This window comes from Microchirus variegatus, assembly GCF_963457635.1.
Source record: "Microchirus variegatus genome assembly, chromosome: 2".
Taxonomy (NCBI): domain Eukaryota; kingdom Metazoa; phylum Chordata; class Actinopteri; order Pleuronectiformes; family Soleidae; genus Microchirus; species Microchirus variegatus.
The window spans coordinates 16,090,047-16,108,875 of NC_139803.1; the positions used below are offsets into that span (position 1 = coordinate 16,090,047).

At 40.6% G+C, this 18,829-nt stretch overlaps 1 protein-coding gene across 1 annotated transcript; it reads right to left on the bottom strand.

Annotated features, from left to right (window-relative positions):
- Nucleotides 1-123: 123 nt before the first annotated feature.
- Nucleotides 124-9,676, bottom strand: kcnk4b (potassium channel, subfamily K, member 4b; the record flags this gene model as incomplete). The annotated part of the gene is made up of 6 exons (XM_083905226.1): nucleotides 124-735; nucleotides 944-1,086; nucleotides 3,810-3,996; nucleotides 4,094-4,254; nucleotides 4,345-4,459; nucleotides 9,488-9,676. The coding sequence occupies 6 exons, from the start codon at nucleotides 9,674-9,676 to the stop codon at nucleotides 124-126; spliced, it is 1,407 nt and encodes a 468-aa protein (XP_083761352.1).
- Between the last annotated feature and the right edge of the window lie 9,153 nt (nucleotides 9,677-18,829).

Genomic DNA, 18,829 nt, shown 5'->3' on the forward strand with positions numbered 1-18,829 from the left:
CTTAAGTGTCTGTAAGTAAGCAGTACATATACACAAATAAATTGCAAGGCTGTGAACTCCTGTGTCAGGTTTTTAAAAAAAAAACATCTCTCACGTTGAATCTTTCAGCTTTTAGCTCCTCGCTCAAACCTTAAGGTTCAGGGGTAGATCTGGAACTGGTGTGGTGCTTCCGTTGGGCTCCTTTTTGTCAGGGTTGGAGCTGTTGGAGCTTCTCTGTGGAACAGGCCTTCTGTGACGTCTCCTCTTTGGATGACGGGAGCGACCGGAGTCGGCTTGCGTTGACTCCAACAGCGGGTCCAAATGTAGTTTACCACTCAGAGCATCTGATGACTCATCGATGAACGCAAGGTTCTCCCCAAAGTAGTCCAGAGGCTGAGACAGGTGGGGATCAGGAGGAATCTCCTCCTTTACGCTCTCTTCTGGTTTCTCTTCAGGCACTCGTTCTGTCTGAGTGGCCTGAGAGTCCGTCTCTGTTCCAGATCCTGATTCGTTGGAGGAGGCAGAAGAGGACGAAGTGGAGTACGATCCGGATTCGGTTTCGTTCTCATGGTGCTCTTCTCTCCCATCAGGAGCCCCTGTGGCCGATACGCTGTGACCATGACTGCGAGGGCCATGGCGGCGCTTTCTCCTGCGACGTTTGAAGGGGTCGTCGATTTTTCCTGGAATGCGAAAGTCCACCGACATGTTCTGGATGTTCTGAGTCCAGTCAGTGGCATGGGCTCGTAGTTCTTCCATCTGGGAGAACAGGACAAAATGTGTGTCAATACACTTAACTATCTCTCAAACCATTATTTCAAATGAAACAACACATGAATCGGATCCAAGTCTGGAACTTCTTTGGGACATCCCCAGAATCCATCCTTTACTTTTTGAGCTACGCTGCTCAGCGACAAAATGTAACCTCCTTGTTTGAGCTTTTGATGGAGGAACATACAAAAGGTACCTCAGCTCTGGTCTTCTTAGAGAGAACCCGCAGCCAGTTACCAATCATAGTCAAGATCGATGCAAAGTAGGCAAGGCCCAGCAGGATCCAGAACCACACCAGAGGCTTGTACCAGTGGTCGCCCCCTGCTATGCCAGAATCTCCTGTGAGAAAACACAAAGACATACAAGATGACAACAGCACTCAGTTGAAGCAGCAATATGCAACTCTCTACTTTACGAAGTTTGGCCACACCTAAGGATTGACTTCAGGTGCTTCAATCAGGCTTTGGGCTCTAGGCCTCCAATGAAGGGCAATCTTAACACTCCAGCATATCAAGATATTTTGGACAATGCTATGCTTCCAACTTTGTGGCAGCAGTTTGAGGAAGAGCCCTTTTCTATGCCCATGTGAACACTCAGGGAAGTCTACCAAAAAAGTGTGGAAGCTATTACAGCTTCTGTATTTGTATTTGAATATGGTCTGGGTTTGTGTTATGGTCAGGCGTCCAAATACTTTAGTCCATATGGTGTATGTAGTATAAGACACTATTATCTTAGAAGATATAGAATAGAGGTATCTTTCTTGAACGGTGAGTTGCAACCCACAAGTGGGTTCTATTCTATTTTGAAGGACATGCTCTTACCCATGTGACAGCGCATGTATGGTGGCCACTCACAACTGACATTGTCATGACAACGCTTTCCATCATCTTAGCAGTTATTCAAGCATCATCTGAAGTTTTCTCACACTGAAGACAACTTCAACTTTAAGTTTTGGTTTTGGGACTTGATGACTTTAATGTGATGGAGTGGAGTGATGGACACGGTCCTATGTGTGTTGTTTTCGAGGCCTCTGATTCGGTAGCAAGTTGCATTCGAGGACCAATTCAAATGTTTGTTTGCAGATTTGAACATTCCCCTCTCATATCTATGACATATTCATTCTTAGTTCTTCTGAAAGCCTTTTCAGGATGTCCTGTGCTGTGATTACGACTCCTCAGGTAGCAATGCACAAGAACAGTAGTTCGGAAAGTACAGTCTTAGAAATAAAAATGCTAAGTAGAACCATATAAGGTTCTTCGGCTTGTCCTCATAGGAGAACCCTTTTTTGGAAGGTTCCACCAAGAACCCTTTTAAAACCCTTTATTCAGGAAAGGGGTTTTAAAGGGTTCTCTGGATCAAAATGGTTCTTACTGGAACCATTAGTCTTACCAAGAACCCTTGAAAAACCCTTTCCTCTGTAAATGGTTTTTCAAAAGCAAATGGTTCCAGGTTGAATCTCAGCCCTTGTAGAAGGACCCTTTTGGAACCCTTATTTCTAAGAGTGTTGAGCGTCCACCTCAAGGTGACAGTCTTTACTCAAGGAGAGAGAAATAAGTCCAATGTTAATATTGGTCTGGCATTTCCCCAAAAGACAGCTCTAGGAACTGCCAATCAACTCAGAGTTGGATCAACCTCGTCATATATGAATATATCCAGCCATTCATTATCTACCGCTTTATCCTCCACCGGAGGGTCACAGGGGGTGCTGTGTCTATCTCAGCTGACATAGAACGATAGGTGGGGTACACTCTGGACAGCTCACAGTCCATCGCAGGGCTATATGAATACATATATGATGCATATATGACATGTATGTTTTCTTTAGTAACTGGCTAGAATAGGCATAATCACTAAACTGCGACAACTCGTGGCATTCAAGTAACGCATGTTGGGGCAGCATATCCATCCATCCATTCATCTCTATGGAGAAAATAAACAATTACGTCAGGACGAAGCCTACAGCAGCTAAATCAATAGTTCACTTCTTAGGAGAAAATCTTCTGAATAATTTAGGCGTTAAATGAAAATTGTCTGTGCTAAGTGATCTTAATGCATTGCAACCGACAGGAATACTTACGGATGACTAATTAAATTGTATCATACCCAGCAACTTATCTTCTAATCGATAAATTCAACAATAGAGGGGAAATTTGTAAAAAAAATAAATGAACACACACAAAAAAAAACAAGCACAGAAGAGTAGAGCCTTTTTTTTGTTTCTTCAGCATAAACAGGACGATGTTTTAAGTAAGTTCTTATTCATTTGTTGATAAAAGGATGGCAAATGATGACAAGCTGTCAAGTTGTGGTGCTTTGAGTGTATATTGTAAATGTTGTTAAGGTGTCTGTTAAGAGGAAAGGGATGGGCGCACGATTAGAAAGTTTGACCTCTGATGAGGCTGTCTGTGCAATAAAGCCTGCCTTTGTATACAGAATTAGCAGGGTCATATTTTTTTTAATTCCTCATTTTAGAATATATATTATTTTGATGATTTAGTTGACTATTTTTTTTATTATTATTATTTATTTCTGCAGTAAAATTGTTTGAAATTGGCATTTTTGAATGAATATTTTACAGTCGGTTATTGTAAATACAAATGAAGGTCAATTAGTGTGGGAGCTCCAGCAAACCAAGGCACAAACAGCTTTAGAGTGGGGGTTCAAGTGATTTACCTAGCAATTCAAACTACCAACACTATCTCAACGCTAATGTTGAGATAATGCAGCAAAGATATTTGTCACAGGCAGTTGACTTCTATATTTAAAGCCTTTGTTTCTGCATTGCTTTCGAAGTTATGTGTTCTATATCTGTCTTTTAACGTCCAGACTGCATCCAGGAAATTTGGAGCTGCGCGGTGCAGGAACAGCAGCAGCTGTGATTAGCATGTGCACGCGTGTAGTGAGGCAGTTGTTTAGAACTGTGCTTGGCTTACTTAATATTCTATTAAGTAAGAGTCTAGGATCACCTCTGCTACAGAGCTAACGATGCGTTGCCTTTTTAATTTTCACCCAATTCCTGCTGAGATATATACAGTATGCACCACTGCTTTAGTCCTGTATACCTGCTACATAGTCTCCAAATCCCACAGTTGTTAGGGTGATGACTACAAAGTAGGCCGACTCCAGAAGACTCCATTGCTCCACTTCTTGGAAAACGAAGATAGGCACCGCAACAAAGAGCAGACAACCCAGCAGGATGGACAGGACGGCAGAGATCACTCGCACAATAGTGGGACTGACACGCCATTTCTGTCGACAGAGCAAAACAACACAGAGGAGTGAGGAAAAGAAAGAGATTTACATCAAGCGCAAGCAAAGAGAACACAGCACAGTTTATGGGTCTGACCAGGAAGAGAGTCTCTATTTTGGCAACAGCTTTCCTCAGCCCGGTGCCCAGATGGTCTCCGACACCAGCGAGCAGGATACCAAACAACGGGATTCCCACCAGGGCGTAGAAAATACAAAACAGCTGGCCTCCTTCTGTCTTGGGGGAGATGTTTCCAAAACCTGAAATGTGGGGTCAGAGGTTAAATCTAGGAGCGTATTCCAGTCAAAATGTTTCATTTCGAGGTCTTAATGGTTGTACTAGATACGGACCAATGGTTGTGATGATTGTCCCTGAGAAAAAAAAGGCACTGGCGAGATCCCACTGGCTGACAAAGGTGGTGTTGTTGATGGGATCCACACCTGCACCAATGGCATCGACCACCTCCTGGGATTGGACAGTAGAGAGAGTTTCGATGAGAGGATTAGAAAGTGACTTCACACATGAATAAATTATCACTGAATCACATCAGTGATTTCAAATTGTGTTCAAAATTGTATACATGATTCATCTCTATAAGAGATGCTGACAGATTCAAAATCCAGCACATGCACGAGTGAGTTTTTATTTCCCCTGCAAAGATCCCTCATGTTATTACATTAAAATCGAGCCGCAGCTCCTCAACGGCGGAGGAAGAAATGATGTAGAAAGTGCATCGTCACGTTGGCCTGCCAGTGACAAAGAGGCCACTGGTGATGTACAACTGCGACTGGCTCCATTCTGTCTGAAGTCTATCGAACCACTGCCAGCACAGATAATTCAATTGCCTGATCCAATTATCCATTTTTTGCATCTCTTGGCACTTCGAGACATTCGTTAAATCCGAGCTGAAAGGTGAATGTGATGGATTGGTGACAGAATATGGTGACTGCAAACATTACCTCTAATTAATGAGATGATATGATCTATGAGGCAGAGCCTCCTGTCAGCTGGAGTCATATCACGGCATATGCCTGTCATAAACGGTTTGAGGAGCTACGTTTAAGTCTTTTAGCTTCAGATTTGTGCTTGAAGCGCGACTTAATTATGCAGCTGTATATTATAATTCAATTAAAAAAGAAGTCTGTGAGAAAAGTTAAATGCTTTTCACCTTAGTATCTACCTATATCAGTCTATAAAGCAAGTTGTGTTTGTGTGTTTGTGTGTCTGTCTGTCTGTCTGTGTAAGACTTTGGATATGGGTTGAGCATGGCCCGATGGTGTGCATCCTTGATTTTCAAATTTTTTGGAGGAATTTTAATTATCACTGATTTATCACGCTACACCAGGCAGGCAGCGGCTCATCAGCAGCAGCTGCGCTGTCTGGAGCGGAAAGGTGGGAGTGAAGAGTCTGTCATCACTGTGGGGGAGACATTTTCACACGGTTAACAGCAGAACATGGTGTTATACCGAAACGACCAAAATCAGTGTCCATTCACCAATACGCGAGCACACTTTTTTTTTCATTAGCATGCTACTACTTTGCGGCTACTAAGCTAGCGAGGCTACGATTAGCATTAGCGTAGGGCTAACATAATACAAACAATGTGCAACCTCGTTAGGCACAACACAATTTTTTCTATGTTCAATTAGCATTAGCGTAGCTAGCTATTGTGACTGTCAGCCACGCCAGTTCCTTATCATGCATTACCATAAGAGAAAAATCTTTTTCAGCTCCCACTATAGGAATACATACTTCCTACGGTCACTGCACTAGTTGACAAAAAAAAAACACGATTCTCACATTACTTTCTGACCATTTCAGATTCCAATGCAATAATTTGATCAAACAGGGGAGGAGGTAAGAAAAGAACCATAATTGAGAGCACTCCACTCAGGAATTGCAAGGCCCTGATGTATCTGACTGTAAAGTCACATCCAACACAAAATATACAGTAAAAATTGCTGTACAAATATTCAGCCTGACCACTTTTATATCTGAACTAGATTTAAGCCCTACAACTATGAATGAATCTGCTGATAATTCTCAATTTATAACTCGTTTACACTGAAATAATGACAATAAGCGCACATTCCTATAAATTCCAATGTAATACCGTCTGATACAAACCTGCAGAATCTCAAATCAGACTCTGTTTGTTATATTTTAAGGTAAGTTAATACTAGTTCATGTATTATTGACATACAACAAAAAGACCAGCACAGACCAACAGCTGTGTCACAATACCAGGCACATGACCCATTACACATTAATAGCCAGTGGAATAAACTTGTCCCGCTGTACAAAGGTGACATTGAGTAGTGTCGCGTCTAACATCTCACATTACTCAGGATGTGAACGGCGGAAAGAGGGACTTTGAGTCTGTTGAAGACTTGTTGAAACAGCAGCTGACACTTGTTGAGTGAAACCTGACCCACAGAACAACGTCTAAAGAATGATCCTTTAACAGCTGCCACTTCATTACTTCCCTTCTTATGGCTGCCATTCGTTTTGCATCAATTTAGGTGTATTTTTATTTTTTTGAACTGGAACTAATTAAAGATACCATCAAATCATGTTTTTGAGATCATGAGTGTTTTTAAATCATCATAATTTGACAAAGCATGGGCGTCCTTGTTTTGGAAAGGCAGTCGGAAATTGAGCTTTGAAATTGGTAATTGGTCTTTTTTAAATATTATCACTTTTTTTTCTCATCAAAATGTTCAACATCTTCCATTTATGGAATCACATAAAATGTATATATAAAATACTGATTGTTTAAACAAAGAACAGGAGAACACAAAAAAAGGTACCCTAATAATAATAATAAGTACTCTAGTATGCCTAGTCTAAGCCTGATTAAAAATAAAAGGTTTTAACTGCTCTTTAAAAGCAACAACAGTGTCTCACCAGCAAAGGGGGAAATGGACATACACAAGTAACATCTGATCAAGATGTATGGATGAGTTTGACCATCCGACGCTCTAAAAGTTAGGGTTTAATATTTTAATATTTTAAAATGGGTTGTAAAATTCACTGGTAACCACGAAGGGAGGCTAAAACAGGCACGATGGTGGTGACATCACTGTCATTTAGCCAAAATGAGTGTTTCTGGGTGTATGTTTTTTCTTTCTTTCTTTCTTTCTTTCTTTCTTTCTTTCTTTCTTTCTTTCTTCATATATATGTATATATTACATACATTTTTTATTATTTTCTTTTCTTATGATAACAATAACGAATATATATATATATAATTTTTTTTTTTTAAATATATATTAGACCCAATAGACCCACAATATTTCAGATACAGGCCTCTACCAAACGGTTGAGACGTCTATTCATAATAAACCTTGTTTGCATAATTCATAAAGTTCAACATTCAGAATAAGTCACATTAAGTGTTAGTAAGTTCACTTTGATGCATTTTTCAATTAGATATAATGACTTCAAGTGTGGTCAACCAAATGGTTGAGTAGTACCTTAAAGGGTTAAAATGTCACATGGAACTATTTACATACGTTAGCACCAGCTAGCACCGACTGGGCAGGAGGGCTAACAGGGCTCCATGATCCCCATGGAGCTTCTGGTCTATGGAAGGGTGTTACAACCGGCTTCTGCTGGATGCGTTATTTTAGGTGAATACAATACACTTCCGTAACAGATGACTTTTCTGGTTAAACCATTATTTACAATGTGTTTGCTGGATCAAACTTGGTCTATTTCACCATGAGTCTGGCCCACAGTCTATACTGATCCACTGTGTCATAGACCCAACATGGTACACTACAGAAACGCTCCTTTGGGACGCACACATAATATTCAGTGCGATACTTTGTCTTGTCAATGTCAGATAAACGTTCCCAGTGAATATAAATATGAAGCAGAGCCAGGTATCTGTCAGACACCAAGCCAAAAAGTATTTTTAGCATCAAAAGGTAATCATTCCCTAAGCTTTAGATCCTCTTTGGTATTTGTTTATGTGTAAACAGCGAGCTGAAACTACAGCGTCACAGTGGCAATTACATGCTCAATCTGTCGGGATAGGCCTCTTTGAGTGTTAGAGGAGTGGAAAACTAATTAAGAAAAAGAAAATCCACCTTAGTATATCGTTTTAAATACAGTTCATTTCAAATTATGAGCAGCAATACTGGATTTTAATCTTGACTGAGAGTTACAAAAATGTAACCTGTTGTAGAAAGTCATCAGTAAATTTAAAATGAAAGTAAATGGTCACAACTACATACAGGAATGATTAATCCACTGCTTCCACCGATACATTCAACTTCTTTATTTTGTGACTGTGGGGAAATCACGTGAGGCAGCAGTAGACGAGTAAATCCTATGTCGCTGCAGATTTAAAAATGCTGATTTTATCTATGGACTTTGGTGTGAGGGGAATGAGCAATTTATGACTGCAGCAAGATAAAGTGGCAAACATAGTCTTAGGATCTCATGGCATGTGTAGATTTTGTTAGTGAGCCTTTTCTTAAAGGTGCCATATGTAAGAATGTGGCCAAAAACGGTTACTACATTCAAATTCAAAATACTGAGGTCTTTTAGGTTTAATTTTCTGACGTAACTGGCAACCCATGGTTGCTCGGCAGCTGAGACTCTACTGACTGCAATGATTGGTAGACGGCGGTAGGTGGCGCCACATGCCAAAACATGATTTCAAAACATAAACATGATTTGCAGTCTGCAAAATATTTTTTTTAATGCTAATATTTTGTCTGTACTGTTGTTGTTGGTGAGTTCAGTTTGTTATATGAACATTATTCCTGAGTCTCTGTGACATATTAGGAGGATTTTATGATTTATTACATAATGCACCTTTAAGTGTCAGCCGTGAATTCAGTGCGAATATGCAGGGGCTGCACCCAGAACAGTCACTGTTCTGCTGCTGATTATGGCAATGTCCAGACTGCAGCTGTCTGTTTCTTTTCACTTGAAAGACATCAAATTGGATTTGTGAGTCCAGACCAATCAATCTGTGTGGGTACATTTCGGGAATTTTTGTGACACAGCTTTCAAACAGGAAAGATGGGAGTGGAAACGCATCATCTTGCACTAAAAACTAAATTTAAAACTCAGTGACGGAGGAGACCGGTATATCCTGTGCAATGTTACTGTCCGTAACTGTGCAGCCAGGGGTGGGGCTGCATGAAGAGTGATGCAAATCAAATTTGAGCAGCCACAATGTTCAGACTCAGACACACATCTGTGGAAATCTGATTTGAATCGCATTTCAAAACCGCCTCCAAATGTGGTTTGAGTTTGGGAAAATCTGATTTCTGAACAAGGATTATGTGTCAGTATGGAATATACAAAAAAAAAACAAAGCTAAGGAAAAGCAGGTCTCTGATTGGCTCTCACACACATTTAAAGACTACCTGCTCAATTTGAAATGATCTTAGCTGCTCAAGAAAGACTGTTGGGAGGAGCATGCATCAGTAAATCCAGAACATAAGGAGTGGCTCTTTTTAGGGGAGTGTCTACCTCTATGAGAGACCGAAGGTTGTCCGGCTCCACGCAGCTGAAGTCCGACAAGAATTCCCTGCGCGTGTGCTGCAGCTGGACGTGGATGCCCTCTTCCCGCTCGGTCTCCAGGTAGCGGAACACCACGGCGCCCAGCACCAAGTAGAGCAACACCCCGGTGAGGATGACGAGCAGGGTGGAGCACCGCATGGCTACTCGTCCGCTCAGCTCAAACGCAGGCTGCGGTTTCCCTCTGCCAGCCTCAGCGTGGCCTGGATCCCAGCTGCTGCAGCTGAAACACTGACATGAGATGCTGACCACACAGAGCCTGACAGCAGCACACATGCATGCCTACATAGACTAGACTATTAGCTGCACAGAAATTCAATTCAATCAGACTCATCGCCACACCGCTGACACAGTAAGTCTCTGATAAGAAACCTGTCACTTGACCGGCCCTGACACATAAACCAGATGTGGTGTTAAAAGGAGGGGCAGTAAAAACAGCAACAAATGACCCGTGTCATGATCACACAGGCTGACCTGTCGATGCGTTTTAGATGCTCACGCCTGCGTCTCTTCCAGTCCTTCTTAACAGCAGGTGTGAGGATGGTGTCCCTGGACCCGTAACCACCGGGGAGGCCGTCCACCTCACACTCTGACGGAGGGGGGGACACTGGAGAAGGATAAGAGCACATGTATGATGAAGGTGTGCGGAAGTGACACAAGAACAACAAATTGTCACGTTGAGGTGCTATAATCGATTGGTTATTTTTGTTTTATCATGAATGTTCGTAATAAGATAGCCCACTTACCTAGACTAATTCAAAACCACATCACGTCAGTCACACTACACTCTTAGAAATAAGGGTTCCAAAAGGGTCCTTCTACAAGGGCTGAGGTTCTACCTGGAACCATTTGCTTCTGAAAAACCCTTTTCCAAAGGTTCTTGGTAACACTAATGGTTCCAGTAAGAACCATTTTGATCCAGAGAACCCTTTAAAACCCATTTCCTGAATAAAGGGTTTCAAAAGGGTTCTTGGTGGAACCCTCCAAAAGGGTTCCAGGTGGAACCTTTATAAAAAGGTTCTACATGGAGTCAAAAAGGTTCTCCTATGAGGACAAGCCGAAGAACCTTATATGATTCTACTTAGCACTTTTATTTCTAAGAGTGTATAACAACAAGATAAAAACAAAAACATACACAGTACAGATAATAAAGAACATATGGCTATTGCATTTGGAATGAAAGACGGTTGCAGCTATATAGCATCTATATAGCGGCGGCGTGCTAACAAATGATTTAAAAACAGGGCAAACAGCATCTTTTTACTGTGATCTGAATGAGAAAACAAAGAGTTTTTCATCTCTTGGTGCAACAAATGCCTTATTGCATATAAGGATTTCCTTTAGGTGATGCTAAAGAGCAGTTGCATCCACATAGCTGTGAAACCTGGCAACCTGACTCAGCTCAAACAATATCCTCATTTGAAAGTCAAAGATCACAAGAGCGACAACAGATGTGCCCGAGAAACACATTTGTGGAATTATTTAGAAAAAGGGAAGGTGCTTTATCTTTTTGGAACACATTCTGTCTGCATCGCTGGACTCCGGGCCAGAAAACCAACAAGCTCTCGTCTTCCGAAAGTTCTGTAACTGCAGTTCTTTGGTCAGCAGATCCACTGGTTCTGATCCAATTTTACAGCAATAAACACGGTGACAGCAAATATACACTCACTCTGCAAACCGTTTTTACAGCAGCCGGTAAAGTCAAAACAAAGGAGCTGTTCACTTACTTAATTGAGCACATTTCAGTTTGCAGTGAGCGGAATATACTCATATACTCATATTTGAGCAAATACAGGGTACTGAATGAGGAAACGTGGAGTTGCAGAATACTGCATGTACTCATATCAGTCGATTACACTTTTCATACAAAAAATTATCTGATTTTGACCAGTATTTGGATGATACCAGCACTTATCATATCGTGTCAGCTCATCCCTAGGAATAAAAGATGACAACAATCAATGAATAATGATAATAGAAGATAATAAAGGTTGAACCAATGACGTAAAAGGAACTAAAATCAACAAAAACTTGGTGTTTACATGAGAATAGCAATATATTGAACGGACACCAGGGGGCTATTCCGCTTTTTCCACTTGATTTACTTTCAGCTGTCTGCTGAACAGACAGGAAGTAGTCTAGGGCTTGGAATTGCTGTCCGTCTGGAACTCGTTCCCCAAGTTTTCCCCGTCGACGTCCGACAAAATAATCTCAGCAGCCAATCAGCAGGTAGCTTCCTAAGAGCCGCCCATGGTCAAAATCGCAAAACAAAAAACCATGGTGTTAGTCAGGGAGCGCAAAAGAGACAAAATTCCGATCATTGCAAACAAAAAGTGTATTTTCAAACAAATAAAATACATTATTTTTGAATGATTAAATCGATATTTAATTTGCAAAATTTTGTGAGTCATTTTTATTTGCTCAATTTATAAAGTGTTGACACAAATCCTTTATCATTTATGGTCACGATTACTAGTTTCAGGTCTTCTTCAATAGATCCGAAATTCAATTATGTGAATTGGAGTGGACACCGGTGTGATTGACAGCTGATGTCGTCCCATGGGAGCTCGGAGTTCGGAATCGGTTGCCACTCAGTCAAGACGGATGCAGGCAAACGCAACATATTGCTCGTAAAGCGAGACGACTGAAACCGCAAAAGGAGTTCAGGGGTGAATTCTACTGCTGGAAAAAACGGATTACACCCTACCGTTTAATCTATGCACTCTACAGTTCAGTTTACTACGTATTTATTATTCATTACACTCCTCATCCTTACATTATGCACATACAATTTCATTCTATCTATCTATCTATCTATCTATCTATCTATCTATCTATCTATCTATCTATCTATCTATCTATCTATCTATCTATCTATCTATCTATCTATCTATCTATCTATCTATCTATCTATCTATCTATCTATCTATCTATCTATCTAGCCTTCTCGTCCCCGCCCGCCCCTGTGCTGCTGCTGTACCGGCACAAACGATCCCTCAGTCAAGTCCGATAGTATTGCTTCACAGATGGCCGCAGCATAGAAATAATGTCACATTGCGTTGTTTACAAAACCCAAACAGCTTTAAAAGCTTTAGTGTGACAGGAGAAAATGTAGATGATCATCACATGTAACATACACATAAAGACTTATGAAGAACACAAAGATCCATATTGTTATATACATATATGTGCAGACTGTTCATCCAGTGTCTATCAACACGCCTATAAGACCAGAGTAAAGCAGCCGGTATGCAGTTTATCCGTCTATACCAACCTCAGACAGACATAACACACAATGCCAGAACGGATTACACAGCACTAGACAAATGGAAATCACAATACAGCTTTCTATTAGGTGCCAACTGTGCTGTTAGCGATGCTGCAGCCCATTCATCCCATCCCAGTCATCCCATTTTATTACCGTTTATAGAGTCCCTCTGGGTCCATGAGATGTATGGCACTGAGCGAAGCACCTGACAGTCCAGCCCCTATATACTGTACTGTGTACAGTGTGTGTGCTCACCTCAGAACGAAGGATCAAAAGACTCCAAGGCACTGCATGGTCGTCTCGTGCAGAGTGTTTTCATGAGTTCATGAGGCAGCCGTGCGTGCAGGGGGAGTGTGTGGGTGTGTGTGTGTGTGTGTATGGCTGTTGCCGAGTGCACGAGAGAAAAATATACTCAATCAAAGTGACTTTATATAGAAAGTGAGAGAGGGAGCGAGCACAGCACGGGTAAATACAGAGTTTATACTATAAAGAAGAATAAAAAGAACACTATGCCGTGCCATTATTTCCCATCTGTGACTTCTATTGTGAAATAGTGCTGGCTTTGTGCAATGCACAGCTTTGCGTACAGCTATTGATATTTCTGTTTTAAAGCTTTGATTGATTAAGGTCTGATTGGTGTTTCACTGCCGACTCGGCAGGGGAAAAACAGCTCAGCCACCCCTTTACTCCGCTCTCAATATCCCATTCTCCTCACAAGCTGCCTGACAGAACTGCTGCTGCTGCTCTCTTTCTGTCCCTCTGTAAATGTGTGTGTGTGTGTGTGTGTGTGTATGTGTATGTGTATGTGTGTGTGTGACCAGTAGTCCTACCTGGTCCTAATGAGGTGCTTATTTCTGAAGAACTGGTTAAATTTAGGGCTAACATTTCAATTGTGGCTATGTTAAGATTAGGGTTAAAAATACAGTGAAGATGTGCAAACATACTGGCCTTTAAAGGGTAAAAATCTCAAAAATATTATTAATATTTGATATGTGTATTTCTGGCTGAAGTATTTTTTTTTTAAGATTGACCCATTTAAAGAGCTGTTTTTGGGAAGGTGACATTTTTTTTTTTTTAAATCTGACACTGCAAAGAAAATAACAATGCTTCAAAATCAAATGCCAATCATTGACCCATCTTAGGGTTTAAAATTAACTGTAATCAAATTCTCCTCGAACTGTATTTTATGGAAATTATTGTCGCCTTTTTTTAATAAAAACAGTGGTTATGTAAACATGCTGGACTTTAAAGGGTTAGAATCTCAAAAATATTATTAATATTTGATTTGTATATTTCAGGCTGAAGTAGTTTTAAAAGACTGACTCATTTAAAGTGGGAAAAAAAACATTAACATATAATATTTTTTACAACTAGTTTTGGGAAGGTAGCATTTTCTGCTACTAGGAGCAAATTAGCCACGACATGAATACAAAAGCCACATTTTACAGTATGTCCCGTTAGCTGGTGTGCAGCTTTACTATGAGGAAGCAGAGGATCCTGCTAATGGAAGACCAAGAAGCAGTGCTTGAAGTGGGCAAGTACCGAAACTTCCTAAGTTTACTGATTTGGGCATCAGCACTTCTGACGCGATCCCGCTGCGGCAATTTGTGTTTCCATCGTCAAATCAGCCGTTCCTAAATGGGAAGTAATGGTAAATTCAATTTCTTTTTCTCAGAAGCTAGAGCCTTTTCTAACACAAGATACCAGGTCATTTTGTGTATTGTGTATTGTATAATTAGAATGTCTAGCCTGAACTGGCACCTCCCTACCACATCCGCAGGGAGTCCGGCTCCCCGATATCTACAGTAGACAAAGAGGTGTGAAAACACAGCCTGGAAAGGCAGACTCCTTTTTTAGTAATGCGAAAGGGGAGTTGCTCAGGTATAAATGTAGCTCAGGTAGTGTTTGTCTTGCACATTTCCTTGCATATATTTAATATCATATTTCCTTACATTATTTCAGTTTTTCTTCTGTCTACCTTGCTGAATAAAGAAATATATTGTAGTTTTTGTAGGGGCCCCTCAGGACCCTTACGCTTGTGGCCCCAAACTCCCTTGAAACACCTCTGCTTCCAGCTTCTATTTCAAGATGTTGTTGTTTACTAGTTTCCCATGAAGTCCTGCTGATGTTAATAAGTGGTGAGCGCTGATTGGCCGTTATTAGATCACTGAAACTGTTGATTTTAATTACCACTGACAGACTGACACGGGTCGCATTAGTCATCGTGCATAAACACGGACGTGATAACGCATTAGACGATTACATCGGGCTGTAATGTATTTAGATGCAATTGGAACCAGACGGAACCCGACACATTCTTCTCTTCCTGCTCGCACTCTATCCATCCGTCCGTATACCAGACTCCATTTGTTTCATGCACTCCCACAAATAAAGTGTTAAAACACATTTAGCTCCTTTTTAAATTCAATCTGTGTGGAGCTCCAGCTGAGATACAGATCCACTGCTGTTTATGACTCTCTGGATACATAGAAAAAAAAATCATGATACTGCAGTGTGAGCAAAAAAGAAAGAGGAAGAAATAAATCCATTCATCATTTTCAAAACACAAAGATCTGTGATAAACAGGGAAGATCCAGTACAGTGTAGGTAAAATAAATACGGGGGGGTTCACTCACAAATTCAGCTTCATGAATAAATCACTTCATATCGTTAAAAACAGTCATTTCTGGAAAGAAGGTAGAAATCCTTACTTGTAGATCGATCAATGGCTGCAGTTTCGGGTTTAAGTTCGAGGCGAAGTTTAGTTTTTCGTCCGGCGGGAGGGAGAATAATGGGAGACAGATTTTTTCGGGAATATAGATCTGATTTGAGATGAGAAGCTCCACTGAAATAAAACACCTGAAAATTAAAGCTTAAGAAGGATGGCAGTAAGTAAAAAAAAAGGAGGTGGGAGGGTGTGGACATAGGAACATGAGGAGGAGGAGGTGGAGGACTAGTCCTGTGCGGTTATTACGAGCACTTTATTTTCAATTAAGCCTCGTTGTGTCTACTGTGAGATCACTTTCTGCCATTTATTTTTGATGACGCGGGGAATTCTGCGCTGGAAATTGACTGGTTAGCAAACGTCGGCAACTTTGCTCATTTAAGGGGAGAGAAAAGGCCTTTGAGCAGTGATGAAGAAAATTAATCAGATATTTTATTCATCCGTTTTGGCTTTTTCGGGAATCAATAGTCTTCTTTTGTCAACAATGTCACTTTGGGGAGTGTTGAGTCCAGACAGAATCCAATCGTTATCCAATGTCCCTGAATTTTTAACTCAATTTTTATTTTCCTTGAATATCGGGAAGTGGGTTATGGTTTTAATTTGACCATTTTTAACTCCAAATTTCATATCATCATTGAGAAATTAAAACGCTTGATGCTTAATTATATGGATTATGGTAAATGGTTTTTATTTACACTACCATTCAAAAGTTTTGGGGTCACATTTTTTTGTGTTTTATATTAAAAGTCACACTTTTATTCATCGAAAGAGTTGCAAAATGAATAGAAAATGTAGTCAAGACATTGACAAGATTAGAAATAATGATTTTTATTCAAAATAAAGAACCAGCAAAACTGTTTTCAGCTGTGCTAACATCATTGCACAAGGGTTTTCAAGAGTTTTCTAATCATCCAATAGCCTTCTAACGCGAATAGCAAACACAATGTACCGTTAGAACACTGGAAATGGGCCTCTATACACCTATGTACATATTCTAACCAAATGTTTGCAGCTAGAATAGTCGTTTACCACATTAACAATGTATAGAGTGTAGTTCTGACTTATTTAATGTTATATTAATTGAAAATAAGGACATTTCTAAGTGACCCCAAACTTTTGAACGGCAGTATATATATATAGCACTTTTCCCGTATTGATGACCCCTCCAAGCTGCTTTACACCACATATTTGCCCTTCACACCCATTCAGTGCTTATATGCGGAGCACTTTTTTTTTTTTAAATCACTCATCTTTCATACGTATTCACACACTGCCAGCACTAGACTGGCAGAGCCCAGAACTGAACCCACAACCTTCAAGTTGAAACACCACTCGCTCTACCACTGAGCTACTGAATTACTTTGAGTGGCACGTCGGACAAGCAGGCCAAGCCGCCAGACCCTCTCCATCGGCCTGTCATAAAGTGCAATATGTAAACAGTATAACTGTTCCTTATGTTCACTGTCAACTCAGAGGTAACGTCGCTCCCTGCTCAGACCTCCAACTTCTGACGTAAATTGAACACACCATTCGTTTCGCAATCCAAGCACATGCTCAATCTCTCATTCCCTTTCAGTATTGGCAGTTTCTCACCAGGAGAACGCCTCCATCTTCTTTAATGGTCTTGTTTTCTTTGAGTGTGCAGCATGTGCTCGAGCAAGTTTCCATTGTCATCATCATCTTCTACCTTGTTTCATAAAAATAGTGGGAAGTTATTGTTCTGCAAGTTGGAAAATGAAGAGGATTATTTGCAGTGTAATGCATATATTTTTTACTCAGTTTATATGTTTTTTTCAGTTATTTAGAGTATTTTATTGTTCTATATATTTATATTGTTTTATAATGTGGGTTCTTTACAGTGTAATGTATTTTTACTAAGTTTATATAGTTTTTAAATGCTATTTACAGTATTTTATTGTCCTTTATGTTTATATTTTCACATACTTTTTAATTACAAGTTTTTTCCATGTTATTTCATTCATTTTGATTCATGTATTTTGAACTCATACATGTTTCGTTGGTGTCAGATTATTTGTAACATAATGGTGATGAACACTGGTTGGAAGGGCCCCCTGGGAATTTTTGCCTAGGGCCCCTACAGACTCTAGAATCGCCTCTGACTGGATGCGCTTTCTGACTCAACCCTCCCATCTATCTGGGCTTGGGACCAGCACTAAGAGTCCAAAAGGTCACAAGTTCCCTTTCCACTTGGCCGCGGCCTGCCCCTTTGTCTCTCATTGACAAAAGGTGATGCCAGTCAGCCAGTCTCTTAGCTTTGATTTACACCCAACAACCTATTATCAGTGTATTAACCCTTTGCCGTTTTATCGCCTACAGTCTAGTCTTTGATGACAACGCCTACTTCACTGGTACGGCTCGGTCCAACATGAACCCCCCGCAGCAGAGAACTAATCAGTCTGAAAGAGAGGCTCCAGAACACTGTTACACCTCTCATCGATTTGCCAAGAAGTCCATTTAGTACACTTTAATTTACACTTTAATCTGATCCCCCCCCCTCCCTCCCTCCTCAGTGTGTGGAAAGCTTTTACACTGCGAGAGGAAGTGGACTTAACAAAGGATGTAACGCAAGAGTGAGAGAAAAGCAGCCTATTAAAATGAGAACCGGCTGAAAAGTTTGTTGCTCTCCTGTGTGAGTCATTCAGTCACACTGAAGTCTCACTTTTCAAGTTCACACTTGAAAAATAGTTCGATAAATAAGTATTTATGCAGCACTTTTCTCCACTCAAAGCTGCTTTACACTAGTTTTCATACAGAATTCACCCATTCACACACACTGTATTTTCTGTCATACCACTGGGTGAAACATTTCGCTCCAGAACGCCTCAATAGTTTTGAGATTTCATTGTACAGTAGAGCTGTCTTTTCTTTGTAATGCTTCATTTGTGCGTCTGCGAACTAAGAGCTGATGCGACTCACCAAAATGCTCCAGTTTGGTCTCATCTCATCCAAAAGACATTCTCCCAGAATCCTTCTGGCACAGTGGTGTCCTCCTGGGTCGTCTTCCGTTACTCCGTTAAGTCCACTTTGGCTCAAACGGCGATAGATCTGACACCGATGTACTTTGACCTCAGTGTTCACCTCTAATCTCTTTGGAAGTTGTTCTGGGCTATTATTGTGGTCCATGTTCAGCGTGGTACACACATCCAAACAGCACGGAAATGACTTTTCTCCCCTTTAAATAGTCAAACTGACTGATGACAAGATTGAAAACACCTGTGATGCTAGTTTCAGGACTCACCTCAACAATATCTTTGCTCACATAAACATTTGGTGTTCGATT